We start from the raw sequence: 23,576 nt of genomic DNA, 5'->3' as shown, positions 1-23,576 counted from the left end.
GGGAGCGTAAGTACTTGAGCAAACTGGGAACAAAAAAAGGTTACAGGAAGAAAATCATCAGTTGTGCCAGAAAACATAAAATGACTCTTTGTAGGGATTAACATTCTTGAAACACATACCATATACTGGCAAACACAGTCCATGCCCAGCACAGCTCTGACTGCATAGGTAAGGAAAATGAGACAGCAGAGGGGCAGAAAGGTCCAGCCATCTTTTACAGGCTCTTACGGCTACAGCTGACAGCCACCTTGAAAAATTTAGCAAGGGTAAATGGCTTTGCCCCTGAAGAGTATCTAGAAGTGCGAATCAACTCTTCTCTAGAACACATTGCTGATTTGAATGGCTTGAAATGATACCACTACTTTAAAGTCCTAAGATTTTAATACTGGAAAAGACCTTAGAGGTCTCTGTCTAGCAAAAGACTTGTGTGTATGTAGAAGACATCAGAACATAATCTAAACTCCTTTACAATGATGTATATTCAAGGCCACATCTGAGCTGGCCTGTGCCCTCTTTGATGCCATCAAGTACTACTCTCCTCTTGCTCATTTGGCTTAAGCTACTCTGCCCATCTTATGTTGCCAGAACAAGCCACGGTCTACTGGCTCAGGGCCTGTGTGCTATTGCTATCCTTCTGCCTCTTCCTACAGATTATTCATGCAGCGAATTCCCTTGCTCCATTCTGGTTTCTATTTGAATTTATCCTGGCCAATAGAGGATTTCTCTGCTTATTCCATCTAAAATGGCAGACTATTCGCCATTCTCCCATTATTATTTTTCTCTGAGCATATTTATCTTCTTAGCATTTATCCCTGCCTGAAATGAATAGTTTTTATTTTACTTACTTATTGCTGGTCTTCTGCATTAGATTATAACCTCCATAAGGACACGGCTTGGTATCTCCAATCCCAAACACAGTAATTACTATTGAGAGCTAACATATTTAACATACTCTCTGCACCTCCAGTTTTCTCACGTATACAATGGAGAACATAATAGTAATGAAACTCACAGAGGAACTGTGAGGATTAAACAAAAGTTAGTAAGACACATGAATCATTTACTAGCTCCTAAGGTGCAATGAAAGGTAGTTCTTTGTAAAAACTTACTGAATGATTCACTTCCACGACTGGGACTAAGACCCAGAATTTTCACTCCAGTGTCTTTTCCATTACCTTTTTTTTTTTGAGACAGCATTCTCCCCCAGGCTATTATGCCATGGCACCATCTTGGCTCACCGCAGCCCCAACTTCCCAAGTTCAGGTGATCCCCCAACCTCAGCCTCCCGAGTAGCTAAGACTACAGCCATGCGCCACCATGCCCGGCTAATTTTTTTGTATTTTTAGTAAAGATAGGGTTTTGCCATGTTGCCCAGGCTGGTCTTGAACTCCTGGGCTTAAGCAATCCACCTGCCTCGGCCTCCCAAAGTGTTGGGATTACAGACGTGAGCCACTGTGCCCAGCCCCATTACATTACTCTTAAAAACATGGAAGAGAATCAAGATACTAGGGCCCTACAGAGAACCAAAACCACCTCTGCCACCCAGTGTTGAACCACAGCCTTCGGGTAAGACAGAATCCAATTCCCCCGTCCTCTCACATCACTGTCAAGATGACCTTCTGATGCAAGGCCTCTAAGGATCTCACAGACACACTCAGTAATAGGTGGTGTCTCTTAAGTTCCTGGAGAAAAAAAATGTAAACTCACCAAAATGTTGGTCATACAACCAACACATATTTATTATCGATTAAATGCCAGGCCCTAGAGATACAGACAGACATGGATGGTCTCTGTTCTCATGGAGCTAAATGTATGATAACTCTGAAAAGTCTAGTTAACTAGCTACATGAACTGTAGAAAAAAAAAGTTGTATCTTTTTTCTGGGATCACATAAATAGAAGAACACTTTTCATCAAGAAATAAAAACAGTTTACAGCCTGAACAGGACAATGTCTTCATAAGCTTGTGGAAGAACCTACTGAAATCTGAAGACTCCCAATCCCATCCAGTGCATCCACAGATGAACAACAGGCTTCAAACTTCATTATCCACAATAAGAAATAGTTTTATATAGCACACAACACTTATATATATGATTGAAAAAGACATTTCACAAAACTATCTTTATTACATGTGATGTACCATTTTCTCTATTTCATTTTTTTAAATGTTCCTCATACCTAGTAAATTTTTGTGTTCTGTGAATTAATTTAAACAAAAAGGGGAAGGGGGGAAAGCAGACAAGGCATACTATTAGGTTAAGTGAGAAGCACCCAACATGCATAGAAGAAAATCCTACCCGAGGCAGGAAACACAAGCTGTAGTCCCAGCTTTGCCTGAGACTTTGCAAGCCTGGACATATGCTCAGGTCTGTACTCTTAGAAAGCACACGACATCAGGAAAACAGAATGTAAGGCAACACCTGCACACCTCCACTCCTAACACCTAGTGTTGCCTGACACAAGGGGAAATTCCTGCTCGGGAAACAGGATAGTAAGGCAGACGCTGACTCTGAAGTAATCTGTCTAGGTTAAAATTCAAGCATCACCGCTTTACTAACTATATGACCTTGGGCAGGTTAGTTAACTTCTCTCTGGCTAGATTTCCTCATATGACAACAGGATAATAAATGAACCTGCCTCATAGAGTTAAGAATTAGTTATTATATGCTTGCTTGGCACATAGTAAACACTGTATCAGTGTTTTCTGTTATTATTATGCATCACACAAAAGGAAACCTCCTCTGCCTAAACCTTACAGCAATGGTTTTAGATATTAAAAGTTTCTTAAGATGTGCAAATAACTTGAGCACAATATATCAGGAAATAGATCTTATCTACTGAATACCACTGAATAAGCAATGCTTTAGCAAGTAGGTCTTTTACAGTCTGTTTTAGCTTTCAGTCCAATAATTCTCTGTAGGCAAATGGTGGCCTACTGGCAAATGACAGCTCTGCCCATTATTCCTCCAACTCTCAAATTAAAACAACAACAAAACACTACCTACTACTATCCGAACTTCGGGCCTTTTAAAACCATGGGGCTATTTGCTTGGAGCTGAAAATGCAAAACAAACACACCTTCTGCTCAAGCGAAAATCCTCTTTATTACTCAAAATCTCAAAAAATGTTTGCCCTTGAAAAATGCATTCAAGTGGTTTGTCTATTCCATTTATATAACAATTGTATCACTCATAGCCCTCTTCCAAAGCATACATCATACTTTATGGAATTTTTGAATGGATCCGAATGGCTTTCCAAAACTAACTGGTATTATTTCTACACAAACATAGAAGTTACCATCAAGTGTTACTATCTTGTCTAATTACAAGTTGAAAGCAGATCTTCTGGCATATTCACAAACCATTTAATATAAAAATGCCCAGAATGCTAATGATTTCCCTCTTCACCCCACTAATAATTCCAGGGTGAGAAGTTAAGCTCAAGTCCATTTACTTTTCCTTCTGTTATGATATATTATATCTATATCATCAGTGATCTTTAATCAATATATTACTTTAAAATTCTCATATTTCTATATTTAAAATTCTATTACTTTTCTCAATTAAAAAACAATTCAGGGTATGATTTTAGTACCCTGATATGTACTGAAGAGAACTAGTAAATAATGTTCCCTTGATTTAAAATAGGAAAAAACAGGTGATTCTAAAAATTGGGTCAAATATAACAATCAATCTTAGAATATTTATACTATCTTTTCCTATAGTTAATAATAATTTCTAGGAAACAAGGTGATTTTTCAAAAGCCATCTGTTTAAATACATGGGGGGCTTATTTTCATGAGACAAAACTAGAAAAAAAAATTTCAACTTTAGTATTCACACCTCAGCATTAATAATTGCCTTTTCTTTAACCATGGTCTGTGTTTCCTTTTGTAAGCTAGTTTAATTTAGTGTTTTGGCATACACTGAGTAAAAAACATTACCATCTTTTACAGGGTTGCTTAAGATCACCCTCTTTTCCATAATATATTCCTTATTCTTCATAAATGATGGAAAGAAAACTCTTAAATATGTGAAGCAAACCATTTTAAAATACCAATTTCTGGTTTTAACACTGGTTAAAAAAAAATCCAAAATCTAACCAAAAGGAAGTCACAACAAACATTCTATAATATAAACAGACAGTATCCACATAGTTTATTTCTCACAGTTCTCCTGACAAATGAACATCATTCAAGAACATACTGTATACACAGATAAGAAGAAACATACAAAATGTTTTAAATGATGCACAACAAAATCCAGCAGTATAAAAGAATGCATGTGAACTCTTGCTCACTGCGCAGACTAAATTTAATCACTTGTTTAAATAGTAATAAAAATACAATCTTTTATGGATCTTGTGCAGACTACAAAAGAGGGAAATTATTACCATATATATGATTTTTATATTAGGCAGTTTTCTTTGATGAGTTGTACTGACAACTCCAAATACAGAGGCAGAAGGCTGTGTATTTTAAAGGAATTAATGTTGTGAATTAGAGACTTTACACAGTTACTACCACTGGCACTTTTCACCATAGTTTGTACACATCACATGATCATCTTATATAACATTACATTTAAAAAATATATCTGAGTGACAATTTTATAACATTCACACACCATGAGCTGGTTAAGGAAGCAGTGGCACAGTTGCCTCCTGTAGTGCTTCACTGTTGGTAATTAAGGACAATTCATTGTGGTTAAAAGAAATTAGGTATCAATATGATTAAGCAGCTCCAATTTACTAAAGGCCATCAATGACCACCACTGGGACAGTGAGTTCTTTTAAAGTGTATATCCTAGAAGCAAACACCATCATTGGTTAAAACTTTGTCTAAAGAAGTGAGTTTCTGTGCTGAAAACTATTTTCACAAAACTGAAGGCTACTAAACTGTTTTAATATAAATACTTTGTCTTCTCATTATCATATTTATCACCAAGTTCTTTGAAACCTTTGGAATTTACTCTCTCTTTAATGTGTGCTCTCGTTCCATCTCACCCATTTAAGATCACCACCTAAAATGCGGTGGTGAAAAATTCACCAGGGAAACCCTTTGCTCACCAGGAATGTTCAGCTGCTGAACAGTGATCTAGAGCCACAACGGTGCAGAGCTGTACTTGACGAGAACACTCAGGAAGCTCTCATGCTGTGAGTGTCATTTCTGGGAAAGCAGAGAATCTTTCCAAACTGTGCACATAATTAACAATGATACCATTGCTATGTGTTGAAGAGGACTAGTAAATGATGTTCTCTTCCATGTCATCTGTTTGCTGGAAAGTAGTTTGGGTCAAGGTAATTATAACTGGTGCCCTGAGACACACAGTAGTCTCTGTCTAAGAATGTCTCTGACCTATAAATAGGTTCTAATTGGTGATCTTCCTTGTGAATATCTGTTTCATGTAGGCTGCAAAGAAAAAAAGACATATATCATTACAAGGTATTGGATGCATTTTAGTCTGTGTATTACACAGCTTCCTCACAGCTCTCCCTGTTTAAATCCATTAATCTATCAAAATCTCTAATGAAAAATTACTTGATATGTGGTATGATTACAGGAAAAAATTAATTGCCTAGAACAACAAAGTTTAATTCACTAAGTGTGACTATTAATATTTTCTATGTTTGGAAATCAAATTCACTAATGGCTGAGAAGCTCTTTTCTTGTCTAAGTTGAAGACTGACAATGAAGAAAATACTTACCAGTCTGAACAAGAATCACAGAAATCCAAAGACATTTCTGGAGGACAATCCTGGCAATGCCACCGAACACCCTGGATGGGTTCTATGCCACAGTTATCACACTATAACAGATTCAGAGAGAAAATGTATTAAATTATACTGTTCCACGACCTTTTTTATTTTCCACAAGGAAACATACGATGTGCACATAGACATCTTCTCCTCTCTCTCCATGCACAGGACAGTAATATACCACACAAATGGTTATATGTCAGAGATAATTTCCAGCAAACTAGGTAAAATTCCATCCACTCAACATCAAGGTATGCGTGAGTGAGAGGAACATTATAAGGGATAATCTTCAATCAGCTTAAATTTATTTAAAAATTTTTTAAAGTAAATCATATTCAACTTGGGTGTTTTGTTATTTGTAACCATCTACTTGAAAGGTACCTCAGACCACTGTATGATGACTATGGTTGAGAAACAGAGAGTTAATACTATAGTTAAAACTATCCAAATATGATACAGAATTGTTTTAACAGGTTCTCTTGGCTAACATAAACGCAGGCAACAGTAAAATTCTGTCTAAACTTTTATCTTATTGAGTCGCTCTCCAAAGCCTAAAGACTCCTAATAACCAATGCCCATCAGGTCAAAAAGGCAGATCTGGCTCTTTTTCAGCATGGTGGCATCATGATAGTCCTCAGAGTATTCTGTGCACTTTTGGAAATCAAAAGATATATCATTTCTAGTTTCTTTGATCATCTGGTCAACTATAGTGGCTGACAGACTGGCAAACAAGCCATGGCTGGGTTTTGCAGGAAAATTAGGAGAAGGGAAGCAAGTTTCTTTTTGAAAGGCCAGAGCTGCCAGTTAGGAAAATCTCTAATGGAGAAGTAGGGTCACTGAAAGATCAAGAGGGAAAATCATTTAATAGAGTATGATTACTGCCTACTCTAGAGGATCAAAGGTACAACTTTGTTTTCAATTTGGTTTACCAGTCACAGCACACATCAGTATTTTCCTGTCTACCCACCAACACTACCAAGTTTATGGTCTCCTTATTACTTCCTCCAGTCCAACCAAATCAATTCTAATGCCTCAAGGCTTCTCAAGCTTGCCAATCCTTATTTCCATGGCCACCAGTCAAGTTCAGGACACCCTCATCTTTTGTCTAAATTATCAAAAGAATCTCTAACCGGTTTCCTTGACTCTAGTCTTGCCTTCCTCTAATTAAGTTTCCATACTATGGCCAAAATGATGAGGGGAAAAGCTGGTCAGTTTCAAACCCACTGCTTTCCTAAAGATCATCACCCCCAATAGTTTAAGTAACTAGAATGATCTTTCCAAAACGTAAATTTCATGTTACTTTCTGCTTAAAATCATTCAATGGTTCCCCCACAACCTCAGGACAGTGTGAGCTCCTTGGCAAAATTTCCAAGGCGGTGCAAGCAGCCTCTAACTACTTTCTAGTATGTACTCTAGCCACACTCAACTATTTTGTTTAACTTCTCTAAATACCTTATGAGAATGAAAACAGCATAAGGGCAAGAACTGAGTCTGTCTTGTTTACTGCTGAATCTCTAGCACTTAGCAAAGTGCCTGGAACATAATGTGTATTACAAAATTCTGTGGAATAAGTATATGTATTTCTATTAGTCTCTCAATCAGAAAGGGAAAAAAAAACCATTTCTGATCCATGGACAACAGCAACAAAAAAGAGAAACAGCTAAACAAAAGCACCTCACATTTTACCTCAATTGATAGCTACCTGTATGTTTGTCTTCACTCTAGTAAATAATATACTCTTCACATCAGGAACGATGGCACCACTACTTTGTATAAATGAATGGGATAGAAGATAAACTTTTTTCCTACATGCTTAGCAATTCTGGAGTTTAACACTACAGAAACCACTTTAACTCTTATCACCCTTTTAAATTAAATGAATACTCCAGCATGGCCAACATGGTGAAACCCCATCTCTACTAAAAATACAAGAATTAGCTGGGCGTAGTGGCACACACCTGTAATCCCAGCTACTTGGGTGGCTGAGGCATGAGAATCGCCTGAACCCAGGAGGCAGAGGTTGCGGTGAGCTGAGATCATGCCACTGCACTCTAGCCTGGGCAACAGAGCGAGACTCTGTCTTTAAATAAATAAATAAACAAATAAAATTAAATGAATACTAAAATTAAGTAGAACTTACCTTAAAGCCCACATGTTGCACAAATCCACTTTCAGCTTGCATTTGCTGAAGTTTCTGCTTCTTTAACTTTTTAAACTGTAATAGTTCTTTATATTCAGGTAAATTCCTATACATGATAGGAATACTTTCATCATCCTATCAAAAAATAAAAAATAAAATGGTTTGGTAATGAAAATGAATTAAGGGTAAGAAATGGTGATACAGAATATTTTCTACTGATATTTTCATTTTAAAATACCTTTTAGTACTCACAGAAAATTAGTGCTGCTATTAGCAGTATTTTCCACTAATGCTTTTGGAGGACTTTTTTTAAAACATAATAGTAATTCTGAATTGTAGCAGACTGCTTCAATGCAGGTAAAAGGGAAGCACGGCCATGATTCTCACCTCTGTTACACACTAGTGCAAACCCAATCCCATCTTTACATTTTCACGGTTACCTGAGTGACTTGTAATCTACTTCTCCCTCATTTAAGGAAGTTTCTCTTCTCCAATCTAACAGATTCTTACATTTGCTCCTGTAAACATGACACTTTCTCAATAACAAACAAACCAATCTCTGCTCGTTTTTTGCTCTGTACTCCCAATGATCAATGTAGAACATTTCTCTCTTACTCAACAGGATGAACTGAGTTACAAAGATGACTATTTACAATAGACTGTAAAAGAAATAAACAGTAAAAACTATATAAATGAATTAAGTAGGCCAGGCACAGTGGTTCACACCTGTAATCCCAGCACTTTGGGAGGCCGAGGTGGGCAGACCACTTTATGTCAGGAGTTCAAGACCAGTCTGGCCAACATGGCAAAAGCCCGTCACTACTAAAAATACAAAAATTAGCTGGGCATGGTGGCACGCGCCTATAATCCCAGCTACTCGGGAAGCTGAGGCAGGAGAATTGCTTGTACCTGGGAGGTGGAGGTTGCAGTGAGCCAAGACTGTGCCACTGCACTCCAGCCTGGGAGACAGAGCGAGACTCCGTCTCAAAATTTAAAAATTAATATATTAAATTGAAGTATCCCTTAATAAACTGGTCTTCAAGGTATAAAATCTATTTATGATTCCGAACTTTTAGATACATATGTTCAGGACCATCCCCCACCTCCCAATTGACGAGCAGTTTTCTACTAAAAAATGTTAACATGCAAAATTTGTCTATTTAAAATTGCTGACAATACTGTGGTTCATCATCCTAGACAACTTCAAGATGATCACAGATGCCCAACTCGCTATTTCTGGCCTCTAATCTTAGACTGATTCTACTGAAATGATCTTCATCTTCATTCCTTCTCAGAGTCTCCCATTCCAACAGCCATACCTTGGACCTTGCCTTCAACTCTTAAGTGTTTTACATCCAAAATATTAAGCTTAGATTTCCTACCTCCACTGTTATTCCTACTTCTCTCATATTCTCACCCCAAATAATCAGCTTTTTTTTTAACCTCATTGAGATTTCTAATCACTATTCTGCTTCCTATTCTCCCAATTCATTTGTGCTCTGCCACCCAGGATCCATTTCTTTCCTTTGCTACTCATGACTGATCCCATGCTCACTAATTTCCTGAAAGCATCCACAATTCTCTGATCCATGTTCTGTAAATTCCCAATCCTGGACCAGACAAGCCCTACCCCACCCATTCCTCCTGCTACATTAGGTATTAAGTGCTATGTTATTTTACATCAAGAAAACAAAAACTTACACAAAGCAGCCGAAGTCAGAAATCTAAGTGTTATCCTCAGTTTTTCACTCCATCTTATATCGAATGTAACAAATCCTGTCATTTCTTAATACCTTCTACAATCTCTCTCAAATCGGTCCTCTAGTATCCACCCCCTCCTTTGCCCCTACTATTACTTAAAAGTTCCCAATGGTTTCCTGACTATCTACAGCATCAAGTCCAAAGTCTTCTTCTTTACAATTTCACACTTCATCGATCTTATCTCTCACTTTTTCCTGGTTTTTTTTGCTTTGTTTTGTTTTTGTTTTTGTTTTAAGAGAGGGTTTCTGTCACCCAGACTGGAGTGTAATGGTGGGGTTCTCTGCAACCTTAACCTCCAAAGCTCAAGTGATTCTCCCACCTCAGCCTCCTGAGTAGCTGGGATGACAGGTGCACACCACCAAGCCTGGCTAATTTGTGTGTGTGTGTGTGTGTGTGTGTGTGTGTGTGTAGAGATGGGTTTCGTCATGTTGCTCAGGCTGGTCTCAAACTTCTGGGCTCAAGTGATTTGTTCCTCTAGGCCTCACTTATTGCTGGGATTACAGCACAAGCCACTGTGCCTGGCCCCACTATCCATTTCAAATTCTTGTCAACTAAAGATGTTAGATGATTATTACCATCCTGTGTCACCACTGAGAAAGACAACATAAGTAATGCTATACACTAATAAATAAGTGACCCAAATAATTAGATAATATAGTAAGAAATGTCATAATGAAATTTACTTAATTCAGGTATTTTGCAAAGGCAAAGAGTGTAAACACTTCTAATTTTTAAATTTGCATTTAAATGCTAAGGATATGATTAAATGTGATCAGCAAGGCTAAGATTAAGAAAAGTTAAATCACCTCACACCTAGTAGGTGGCTACTACTAAAAACAGAAAACAAAAAATAACCAATGTTGGCAAAGATGTAAATAAACTGGAATCCTTGTGTACTGCTGGTGAGAATGTAAATAGTACAGCTCCTATGGAAAACAGTATATGGTGGTTCCTCAAAAAGTTTAACATAAAATTACCATACAATCTAGCAATTCTACTTCCCAAAAGAACTGAAAGCAGGATATTTGCATACCCATGTTCACAGTAGCATTATTCACAACAGCCAAAAGGTGGAAGCAACCCAAGTATCCATCAACAAATGAACGGATAAACAAAATGTGGTACACAATGGAATACAATGCAGCCTTAAAAAGGAAATTGTGATACATGCTACAAAATGGATGAACCTTGAAGAGCATATGCTGGGTGAAACAAGCCAGTCACAAAAAGGACAAATACTGTATGCTTCCACTTATTTGAGGAATGCAGAGTAGTCAAATTTATAGATACAGAAAGCAGAATAATGATTGCCAGAGGCTAGAAAGAGGGGTGTTGGGGAGATGTTTAATAGGTACAGAGTTTCAGTCAGGTAAGCTGAGAGTTCTGGAGACTGGCTGCACAATAATGTGACTGTACATAGCACTGCTGAACTCTATACTATAAAAATGGTGAGGACGGTAAATTTCATGTTATGTGTATTTTACCATAATTAAAACAAAAAATTTTTTAAACCTCATAGATTTCCTAATCATTATCACTTTAAACTTACTTAAAGGAGACTAATATCAAATGGAGCTAAAACTGTATACAGATTTTGAAGCCACAGAGTAAATAACATATAAATAATTGTTCCAGCTATTGCTTTTGAAAAGATAAACTAAAATCTATACATTTTCCACAAGATGCTTCATAAATAAACATTTTGAGTAGCTATTTTAAAGTGATCAAATAATTTTAACTGGCACTCATTTTAAATAAATAAACTCAACAACAAAAATTACATCAAATCCAATCCACTCTACTGTATTTTGCCAATTTGTCAAACTGTACCTTTGGGTTTTGTTTTTTTTGTGGGTTTTTCTGAGGGTTTTGGGTTTTTTTGTTTTGTTTTGTTTTCTGAGACGGAATCTCACTCTATCCCCCAGGCTGGCGTGCAGTGGCACAATCTCGGCTCACTGCAAACCTCTGCCTCCTGGGTTCAAGCGATCCTCCTGCCTTGGCCTCCCAAGTAGCTGGGACTACAAGCATGCGCCACCATGCCCAGCTAATTTTTGTATTTTTAGTAGAGACGGGGTTTCACCATGTTGGCCAGGTTGGTCTCCAACACTTGACCTCATGATCTGCCCACCTCAGCCTCCTGAAGTGCTGGATGACAGGTGTGAGACACCGTGCCTGGCCTTTTTTTTTTTTTAAAAGACAGAGTCTCCCTCTGTCGCCCAGGCTGGAATGCAGTGGCATCATCCAGGTTCACTGCAGGCCCAATCTTCCAGGCTCAAGTAATCCTCCCATCTCAGCCTCTTGAGTAGATGGGACTTCAGGAATGCACCACCATGCCAGGCTAAAAATTTTTTCTTTTTTCTTTTTTGTAGAGATGGGGTCTCAATATGTTGCCCAGGCTGGTCCTGAACTCCAAGGCTCAAGTGATCCTCCTGCCTCAGCTTCCAACGGTACTAGGACTACAGTTGTGAGCCACCACGCCTAGCCAAATAGTACTTCTTTTAAGTACTCCACCACCACTCCTCATCTGGCCAACTTTTATCCATACTTCAAGTACCATCTTCACTGTCACCCTCTCAGGTCTTCCCCTGAAACTCTCAATCTAAATTAAGTACCTCTTAAATAATTATGTTAGCATCTATTTTTCCTTTGAAGCACTTTTTAATTTATTTTTTTGGAGATGGAGCTTTTGCTCCTGTTGCCCAGACTGGAGTGCAGAGCCGCAATCCCAGCTACTGGCAACCTCCACCTCCCAGGTTCAGGCAATTCTCCCGCCTCAGCCTCCTGAGTAGCTGAGATTACAGGCACGCGCCACTATGCCCGGCTAATTTTTGTTTTGTTTTGTTTTTTTAGTAGAGACAAAGTTTTACCATGTTGGCCAGGCTGGTCTTGAACTCCTGACCTCAGGTGATCTGCCCGCCTCAGCCTCCCAAAGTGCTGGGATTACAGGCGTGAGCCACAGTGCCTGGTCTGAAGCACTTCTTTAAATGTGTGATTTACTGATGTGATTACACATTTATCTTCTCCCACAAGACTAAAATTTATGAGCACAAAGATCAGACATATTTTGTTCATAACTATGTATTTAACCCCTAGCAAAGCCTAATAGTAAATTTAAATAAACATTTCTCAGATGTACAAATCTAATCATCACAAAGTATGAAATTATACATAAATGCTAATGTTTAAGACAGCAGATATTAGTCATTTTCAAAAGGCAAGTTTAAAAGGAAATTAAAAAATTTTATGAATACAGAAGGTGGTTTGATATCAAAGTATACAATCAGTATTTGATTAATCTAGCTATAGAACAAAGGATCTTACTTTTTATTTGATAACTTTTCATTAAAATATCCTTTTCCAATTCTATATAATCAGACTATTAAGGAAGATATAGGGTAATGTTTATGTCCTTTAATCAAGGAATCAGAATCAGGTTAAGTATTGAGAAAATAATTTCAGGAATAGTAAAATAATAAAAAATATTAATAGCAACAAACAGAAACCCCCATATATGTAAAGTAAATAAAGTGAATTAACCTAAATTAATATTCAACCATGGCAACAACTGAGAGGAATTATTTATTCCAAGATAATTTAAAAACCAATTTGACTTTACTTCTGTAGAGGGATATATATATAAAAGACAAAATAAAGAACTGAAAAACAAACTGTTTTCAGGAACTGTATTAATAGTAGTGTTGGTTATTAATATATTCTGAGATTGTTCTGAGCAGTGTGAGACAAAGGAAGTAAGTATTACATTGATGTCATTGAGAACTGTGACTTTTAACCTGGAGAAAGGAGATACATATTTAAGATCAATTAGGGTAGATAAAAGTCCTAGAGTTCTTAAATTGAATTTGAAATTAAAATATGAACTTAATGATGTCTTTCATCCTTAAATAAAATAAAAATGTATCGTATTTCCCAGCTCTGTCCATTAACAGGCCTAGAAACAATGATGAACCCAGCAGCAAGTAACATTACTACAGTCAGGATATAGTCTTTAAATACCATTTCCCAGTAAAAAGAACTGACTCTGGGTCTGAGGCAGGAAATATACAAGATGAGCCTGGATTTTCCTTGTTAAAATGGGTATTAAAGAAGCTATTAAACACTATTAAGAGTCTTATCAGAAGAACTTAGAAGCCAACTTAAAGAGGCTACAACTAACCAAAGATGGGCCAGTTTGAACACTAACAAAGGCAGTGACAGAAATGAACTGAAATACATTAAATACATTTACGGCCAATAGTTTATAAGAATACAAAAAATTTTTAAACCTCATTGGTCATCTTTGAAGGATATGAGAAAATGAACTCATTATTTTAAAAACCAGAAAATAGGTCAGGCATGGTGGCTCATGCCTACAATCTCAGCACTTTGGGAGGCCGAGGCAGGCGGATCATGAGGTCAGGAGATCGAGACCATCCTGGCCAACATGGTGAACCCCCGCCTCTACTGAAAATACAAAAATTAGCTGGGCATGGTGGCACATGCCTGTAGTCTCAGCTACTCAGGAGGCTGAGGCAGGAGAATCATTTGAACCTGTGAGGCAGAGGCTGCAGCGAGCCGAGATCGCACCACTGCACTCCAGCCTGAGCGACAGAGCGAGACTTTGTCTAAAAAAAAGAAAAAGAAAAAGAAAATAAAGGGAGAATCGAGCAATTATCCGACCTTTTCTATATGTACCTCAGAGTAACCAAATAGTTGACTGGGGGGCAGGGAGATTACTTTATAGAATAGTCCATCAAGTAAATGAAAAAATGATAGCATAATCACTATTCTGTAACATCTAATGAATTAATCAATCTAGGCAATGATCAGTGGCTGTTATGCCAAAAAAAGAGACAACCAGGCTGACAAAAGTAAACTTGAAGTAGTCCTGCCCACCCTAACAAACAAATACATCTGAATCTCATCAATGCTCTTAAACTACTATGAATTTACAGGAAGTTCAGAAAACAGAGGAACAGATTAAATGACAACAAGAAGATGTAATCAATAAAATCCATATTAGAAAATTCTATAGGACAGATGAACCAGTTCTTCAACAAAAACATTGTGAGAGGGAAAAAAGGAAAGTGAAAGAGGGAGAATGAACCTATTGTGACTTATGGGCTTTATTTGGATCCAAACTCGAACAAATTAGAAAAAAAATCATGAACGGTGACTATACATTTACCTATATAACAAATTACCTTTTATAAATATGAAAGTTATGTTGTGTAGTATCTGGGACTTGCTCCCAAATAATCCAGAGCAGAGTTGAGGTGGGTAGGGAGGGAGTAGAGATTAAAATAAGGTAGCCTCAGGTTGGTAATTGTTAAGGTTCATTATACTATTCTATTTTTGTATGTTTGAAATTTTCCTCACAAAAGCACATTACTTAAAAACTATACATGTGACTTGTTCATTAAAAGAAACCAACATTCTCTGAAGAGTGGAATACTTAGAAAATCCTACTCTCTTCTATACCTTGATGTGTATAATAACTAAATAGGTAACTTACTGATGCATCTTCAACAGCAGTGTTCATGTGGCTATGAAAACAAGATCGGTCATCATCTTCATCCATATACACTGGTGGTTCATGGGAAGTCATGAAAGTGGAAGGCTTAAAGAGATGCTTATTAAGAGGGTGCTGTCGTCTGCTTGTTGAAGACTAAATAAGAAAACAAATTTTTAATTGGGACAGTGAAAATCATTACAAGAATCAAAATATAAAAAATACAATGTTACTTCCAACAAGTCTATCAGAAGAATTTCACTCTATCTTTTAGCATACTTTTATGTTGTTGCTTTCTCTATGCTTTCTGTGTTTTTAAGCATAACTAGCCTTAAAAAAATTTCTTTTAAATGTAGGGGAAATACTCCAACAATGGTAAAATGAACCACATGCTCAGTATCTAGCTTGTATTTGTATCCCCAGCATTTATCATACTCTTGGCAGTCAAATGCTTGCTGCACTGAACTCTTATGATAATCTTACAGAAGATCAGAGAGGATGAAGTGGCCTATGCCAGGAATAAAACTACCCAATAAAAGGAAAATTTCTATAACATTATGAATATCTGAAAATACTTATCTAACATTGATTGGCTGCTTATTCTATGCCAGGGGTGTCCAATCTTTGGCTTCCCTGGGCTACATTAGAAGAAGAATTGTCTTGGGCCACACATAAAATACACTAACACTAAAAAAAAAGAAGAAACTCTTGCAATGTTTTAAGAAAGTTTATCAATCTGTGCTGGGCCACATTCAAAGCTGCCCTGGGCCACAGGTGGTACGTGGGCCATGGGTTGGACAAGCTTGCTCTATGCCAATGTCATTTAATCCTTACAACATTCTGATAAAGTAGTTATCATCACCTCTAATTTAAAGTTAAGAAAACTGAGGACAGGGAGGTTAGGTTTCTTGTTCAGTGTGTCGCAGCTAGATAGTGGTAGAACAAGGATTATAAACTAGGCCTGTGTGGTGCCCAAATTCTCACTTTCTACCACTATGCTGCCTGCTTGTCTTGATCAATAGCACAGTCACAAAGAACACCCTTAGCTACATGGAGAACCATCATTTCACCTGTTTCCAAATTTAAACTTTAACCATGGCAAGCAATCATTGTAAATATAGCTGTACTAGATCTTCACAGCCAAAATACAGTACACCTAAGGGAAAAAAACACATGTAGGTTCTCCAGTATTCCTTTTGTTATCATTATCCAGTGTTAACTATGAAAACATATGGTTACAACACATCTATAACGTTAGCTTAGAAATTAACCATGAAAATTAGAACTCTTACATTAAACACTGATTAACGTAAGGTTCCGATATGCCACAGTTATAGGATGAACTCTACATATCTAACACAGGTTATGCTATATTTGGTGGAAAATCCAAAACATTTAAAACAATTGGCAAATTAAAACAAGCTTCCAAAGCTTGGTTAAAAAAAAAATTTTTTTTTAATTTGTAAAACATGAAACTGTATAGACAATATTCTTAATGTAAAATTACATTAAATAGCTTCAGTATGGAAGGGTAACAGCACTAGATATACTCTTAGCTTCTCTTTACGAGAAAGATGGTTGTGGTGGGGAGGGGAAAGTACCAGGATAACTTACTAAGGAAACTTAAAACAGCCAATTAGGTGTCTTTATTTTTTGCTATTACAAGAAACTGGCTTTTTTTTTTTTTTGAGATGGAATCTCCCTCTGTCACCAATGCTGGAGTGCAGTGATGCAATCTCGACTCACTACAACCTCCACCTCCCAGGTTCAAGTGATTCTTCTGCCTCAGCCTCCCAAGTAGCTGGGACTGCAGGCACGCGCCACCATGCCCAGCTAATTTTTGTATTCTTAGTAGAGATGAGGTTTCACCATATTGGTCAGGCTGGTCCTGACCTCATGATCTACTGAACTCAGCCTCCCATAGTGCTGGGATTACAGGCCACCATGCCAGGCCAAAACTGGCCACATTTTAATGTAGTATCCTGTTTGGGAAAGAAACAGTAGCTTCTCCACCGTAGAAGGCAACAGAGAATAGTAGAAAAAGCATGGCACCAGAATGAGAGAGAATCAGTGGTTCCCAGACTTAGCAGCTAAGTGACCAGATAATTCACTCAACATACCCGAGGGCCCAGTTTCCTTATCTAATAAAAAGTTTTAGAACAGTAGAGTCTGGCTCAGAGCCCTCAATATAACAGCTATTAATATTATGCCAGTAAAGTGAAGATGATAAGACTATTTATACTTCAAGAATTGTAGTAAGGATTAAATAAAATATTTTATTTTTTTAAAGACATGGGACCTCGCTATGTTGCCTAAGTTGGACTCGAACTCCTGGCCTCAAGTGCTCCTCATGCCTCAGCCTCCCAAGTAGCTGGGGCAACAGGTGCACACCACTGTGCCTGGCTTTAGAATATAATAAACCTTTCTATTCTTGGATTTATATAGCATTATCTACAAAACAGAAATTGATTGTATTTATTAAATAATCAAATAGCCTAAAAACGTTACCCTCACAAAGCCCTTTCTAACATATTTTGAATCTAAAATCTTTCAAGTAGCACTCATTCATATTACTCCTAAGAATGAAGAATCATTAAAGCTCACAGAATTTCACTGAGTAGCAATAATAGAGTCCTTACCCTGCGTTTATGCACAATATAAGGAAATGCTTAGAATGAACAGAAGTTTTAAAATACAGCAACACTATTCTGTCAAATGTGTACATTTTTACATAGTCATTCTTACTTTAATAAATTTAATCTACAGTTTACTTTTATGTTCTTTTACCTTTTTGGAGTATATATATAAGTTTGGTGTTCTGCCTGGTACTGGAATGCCAGCTTTCGTTAGCTTTATGAAATACTTCTGTACTCGGCTGGCAACCTAAAGAAACATGACAAGTCTCTTAACACAATGAGATGATGTACAATACCTGAGTTGTTTTTAAAAATTAAAACATACATGAGTATCTAATGAATGCTAAGAATTCAATACTCATCATGAATCTAAAAATAACAATAAACTGTCACCAAATACACATATATTTTAAAATCTAGGCCAAACAAAAATTATTCAAGTAAATTTAAATTTGATTCTAAAGCTAAACACATATTTCAACTTATGAACACTTACCTCTGTAGTACAAAAACACATCTATTAATATAGATGGGAATATGATGGAGTAAACTGCAAGATACATTTTTAGAAAGACAACCAGGGAATACTAAGGCAATGAAACAAATCTGTTTGCACAGTATAACCAAAAAGTTTACAATTAGTATACTTAGTAAGCAATCAAGAGAAACTAAGCCCATTATATGTTCATTTTTTAATACTTCGTAATGATCCAAAGCAGAAGTATCTCAAGTTACTTGTTTCTGAAATCAACAAAAATATATACAATTAAACACACACACACACACACACACACACACACACACACACACACACTACAGCACTCTGTAGCTGAAAGTGTTATGGCAGATCGCCCAATGTCAGCATTATTCTCCTTTATTAAAAAACTACCAAAAGCATGCCAGCAATCTGCAGTCATCTCCTCAATTACCTGTTTTGCTGTCCTGTTGCCCAATTCATCTGCTATCTTCTGCCACCGTCGAGATTCTACTTCTTCAGGAGGGTATTTGATGAGTAGCTGTTCCAGTTTTTTCTAAACCATACCCAAGACCAAATTTAAGAAAATATGTATTTAATTTTAAATACTGTATTTCTAAATAAATACATTCACATTTCATTTCCAAGTGTAATACTCTCTCCCATCTTTGGGGGTTACATTATTAGAAACCCTCATGGTAGGAAAAATTTCTAGTTAGAAACTTAAGACTTCACAGGGAACAATGAAATTAGAGAATAAACTTATGAAAAAGAGTTTACAAAAGTTTTCTATTCACGTAAGTAAAAAGATCTCATAAGAAAACAGAAAATAAGTAAACAAATTGGTAGATTACACATTTTAGTGATTTCCACTGACCATCTTTTCTTACTGGACTATGTCTTTCCCCTTATAGTTTTAACAAAAACGTGTAAATTCACTTAAATTTCAACTATTAAAAGAAGCTTTTCCTTCTTTTGTGTGGTCCTTTATTCAAATATTTGATTTTAATATTCCTTCTTGTCTCCTATATCTTCTCATAGTTGCAGAAGATGCAGAAAAATCTGGATGCTTGAAATAAATAAAGATTTCCCAAAGCTTTTTATAAACTGCTAAACATATAGCTGTGGGGTTAATAACCATATGAGACAAAGATGTGCCTCAAACTTCACCCACTAACAACCCTAGCCAGTAGCCAAAAACAATGTTAGCTGTATGCCAACGCTGACTGGCTTCCTCATCTCCCTTCAACAACAAAAACAAGAATGCACTTTGAAGCTCAGTTTTACTGGCCCCAGGTTTTTCTCTCTCCCAAAGCTACATTACAGAAACATCTATTTTATTCCATCCACTTCTACTGCCCTCTCAAAACCCAGGTTCCTTCTTTTAAAATTATCCCCAAATTCTCAAAATCCAAAATTCTTGAAGTATGCAAAAAGGTATACAAAAATAAGCCTAAATATTTAAAACTCATGGTTAACAGGTATCACAAACAACAATATACACCTGACTCAAAATATAGACTCTTTTCTTTTTGAGATAGACTCTCACTCTGTTGCCCAGCCTGGAGTGCAGTGGCACGATCCTGGCTCAACACAACCTCTGCCTCCTGTGTTCAAGCAATTCTCCCGCCTCAGCCTCCCGAGTAGCTGGGATTATATATGCACACGCCATCACGCCCAACTAATTTCTGTATTTTTAGTAGAGACAGGGTTTCACCATGTTGGCCAGGTTGGTCTTGAACTCCTGACTTCAAGTGATCCACCCACATCAGCCTCCCAAAGTGCTGGGATTACAGGCGTAAGCCTCATAATACTGACTCTAATGTTAACTGTTTACTTTTATTTTTTAAGCCTACACAATTTTGAAATATCTATTACCTGTTCTTCAACAGTCCACAATTGGTTAAATGTTTCAGGTTTGGTATCATCACACAGGCGTCCTCTTATCATCTGCACGTAAGACAAGGCTTTTGTCAGAGAGAAAATAACAACATCTAACCTGTGATATAGCCAAATAAACACACAAATTGTGGAATTTTTAAATTAATTTTGAAATATTTGAGTAAATTTTTTTTAATGTATATGCTTTTTGTTTTTACTGTTTACAAAATGTCTTCACATTATTTTATTTCGTTTGGTTTTATACTCCCAGCAATACTGTGAAAGACATAATAGTACTGTAACTTCATGTTTTAAAAAAGGAAAAGGAAATGTGGGCTCAGAATTGAAAAGTAACATGCCCACTGAGGGTCATCTACTAAGAGTGGCAAGGCCAGGACTCAAATCCTGGTCACATTTCACTACACACAAAGGAGCTACTATTTTTAGACTAAATACTATGTGTCGGATCCTGTACTAGGCACATTGCATACACTACCTATTTAATCCTCAGCAACAACCCTACGACATAGGTAATATTAACAACATTTTATACAAAAGGAAACCACAGCTTAAGAGACCTTAACATCAAGAGACCTCAACGTAAATGATGTCTGAAGGTTCACGGCTAGTAAGTTAGGACTCCAACCTAAGTTTCTCTTAATTTCAAAGTTCCTATNAAAAAGATCTCATAAGAAAACAGAAAATAAGTAAACAAATTGGTAGATTACACATTTTAGTGATTTCCACTGACCATCTTTTCTTACTGGACTATGTCTTTCCCCTTATAGTTTTAACAAAACGTGTAAATTCACTTAAATTTCAACTATTAAAAGAAGCTTTTCCTTCTTTTGTGTGGTCCTTTATTCAAATATTTGATTTTAATATTCCTTCTTGTCTCCTATATCTTCTCATAGTTGCAGAAGATGCAGAAAATCTGGATGCTTGAAATAAATAAAGATTTCCCAAAGCTTTTATAAACTGCTAAACATATAGCTGTGGGGTTAATAACCATATGAGACAAAGATGTGCCTCAAACTTCACCCACTAACAACCCTAGCCAGTAGCCAAAACAATGTTAGCTGTATGCCAACGCTGACTGGCTTCCTCATCTCCCTTCAACAACAAAACAAGAATGCACTTTGAAGCTCAGTTTTACTGGCCCCAGGTTTTCTCTCTCCCAAAGCTACATTACAGAAACATCTATTTTATTCCATCCACTTCTACTGCCCTCTCAAAACCCAGGTTCCTTCTTTTAAAATTATCCCCAAATTCTCAAAATCCAAAATTCTTGAAGTATGCAAAAGGTATACAAAATAAGCCTAAATATTTAAAACTCATGGTTAACAGGTATCACAAACAACAATATACACCTGACTCAAAATATAGACTCTTTTCTTTTGAGATAGACTCTCACTCTGTTGCCCAGCCTGGAGTGCAGTGGCACGATCCTGGCTCAACACAACCTCTGCCTCCTGTGTTCAAGCAATTCTCCCGCCTCAGCCTCCCGAGTAGCTGGGATTATATATGCACACGCCATCACGCCCAACTAATTTCTGTATTTTAGTAGAGACAGGGTTTCACCATGTTGGCCAGGTTGGTCTTGAACTCCTGACTTCAAGTGATCCACCCACATCAGCCTCCCAAAGTGCTGGGATTACAGGCGTAAGCCTCATAATACTGACTCTAATGTTAACTGTTTACTTTTATTTTTTAAGCCTACACAATTTTGAAATATCTATTACCTGTTCTTCAACAGTCCACAATTGGTTAAATGTTTCAGGTTTGGTATCATCACACAGGCGTCCTCTTATCATCTGCACGTAAGACAAGGCTTTTGTCAGAGAGAAAATAACAACATCTAACCTGTGATATAGCCAAATAAACACACAAATTGTGGAATTTTAAATTAATTTTGAAATATTTGAGTAAATTTTTTTTAATGTATATGCTTTTGTTTTACTGTTTACAAAATGTCTTCACATTATTTTATTTCGTTTGGTTTTATACTCCCAGCAATACTGTGAAAGACATAATAGTACTGTAACTTCATGTTTTAAAAAAGGAAAAGGAAATGTGGGCTCAGAATTGAAAAGTAACATGCCCACTGAGGGTCATCTACTAAGAGTGGCAAGGCCAGGACTCAAATCCTGGTCACATTTCACTACACACAAAGGAGCTACTATTTTAGACTAAATACTATGTGTCGGATCCTGTACTAGGCACATTGCATACACTACCTATTTAATCCTCAGCAACAACCCTACGACATAGGTAATATTAACAACATTTTATACAAAAGGAAACCACAGCTTAAGAGACCTTAACATCAAGAGACCTCAACGTAAATGATGTCTGAAGGTTCACGGCTAGTAAGTTAGGACTCCAACCTAAGTTTCTCTTAATTTCAAAGTTCCTATCTCCTTTGTCTTCCAGTGAAAGACTGCTTTAATTTTAAAAACACAAACCACAAAATGTTAAAATGTTTTGTCTAAAATTCAAATTTTCCTACTCCAATATTTCACACTGCTTACCTGAGGACGACTGCTTGAGCCTTCTGGACCATCACTCAAAGGCAACATAGAATATGAAAGGGACTCTCCATCCTTCTTAGGATCTAAAGGACTTTTTGGTCTAGCAGGTAAACCTACTGAAAAATAAGACCACATACAGAACCATTAAAGCAAAACGTTGCCAGATATTTTCTACTTACATTCTTATCATATGATTTCTTACCTTTATCAAAACTAGCTTAACTCTTCTAGTATGTCTTTTACGATTTTTAAATTCTCTTTCAAAGTTCCCAAGGCTATGGGTATATTGGTCCCATACGATCTCAGGCAACTGAACAACTCTCTGTGGATACGGAAGCCCTATATCAGCCTGGGGGTAGGGGAGAAAAACAAGATAAAGTAAAAGTCTAAATTTAATTAAAGAAATAATCAACCACAGTCAAATTTTCAGATGACTCCAAATCCAAATAATCAACGGGGCATTTCTATTCATGTTTAAATCCAAATGACAATAAAGTTAATTAATATAGTCTAAATATTAAATGCTAAAGATGGTAAGTGAATAAATGAATTTAGCAAAACCTAAGTACTACTTCTAGATGGAGGGCAGTGTCTTTTAAAATAATGATAGTAATATTAAATAAAACTAACAACCCATAAATGTTCTCTGCATTCCATATACCAATATATATCACCAGTTTCATTAATATGAACTAAGAGGAATTTTTTATATGCCCACTAAAACAAACATGTTACAAGTCAACAACATAACTAATATGATAAATCTAAATAAAATAGGCAAATTGAGTTTGTATGAACAAACCCAGAAAAATAGAAGAATCAACGTTTTAAATTAAACCTAGCAGGAAAATTTTTTTCCAAAGAACATAGGACTTTCATGGTAG

At 36.7% G+C, this 23,576-nt stretch overlaps 1 protein-coding gene across 1 annotated transcript in view; it reads right to left on the bottom strand.

The window, feature by feature from the left end:
- Nucleotides 1-2,108: 2,108 nt before the first annotated feature.
- The window catches only part of ZZZ3 (zinc finger ZZ-type containing 3), a 132,558-nt gene continuing 111,090 nt past the window's right edge, over nt 2,109-23,576 (bottom strand). The window contains exons 7-15 of the mRNA XM_017877404.1: nt 22,902-23,041; nt 22,693-22,816; nt 21,904-21,975; nt 18,735-18,836; nt 17,957-18,052; nt 15,173-15,325; nt 7,900-8,034; nt 5,709-5,809; nt 2,109-5,412 (exon numbers count right to left, since the gene is read on the bottom strand). Coding sequence (XP_017732893.1) covers nt 5,268-5,412; nt 5,709-5,809; nt 7,900-8,034; nt 15,173-15,325; nt 17,957-18,052; nt 18,735-18,836; nt 21,904-21,975; nt 22,693-22,816; nt 22,902-23,041 — 1,068 coding nt within the window. The 3' untranslated portion in view covers nt 2,109-5,267. The remainder of the gene's footprint in view (nt 5,413-5,708; nt 5,810-7,899; nt 8,035-15,172; nt 15,326-17,956; nt 18,053-18,734; nt 18,837-21,903; nt 21,976-22,692; nt 22,817-22,901; nt 23,042-23,576) is intronic.

Source organism: Rhinopithecus bieti, unplaced genomic scaffold (assembly GCF_001698545.2).
Source record: "Rhinopithecus bieti isolate Rb0 unplaced genomic scaffold, ASM169854v2 scaffold_10654, whole genome shotgun sequence".
Taxonomy (NCBI): Eukaryota; Metazoa; Chordata; class Mammalia; order Primates; family Cercopithecidae; genus Rhinopithecus; species Rhinopithecus bieti.
This window is presented reverse-complemented; position numbering and strand designations above follow the sequence as displayed.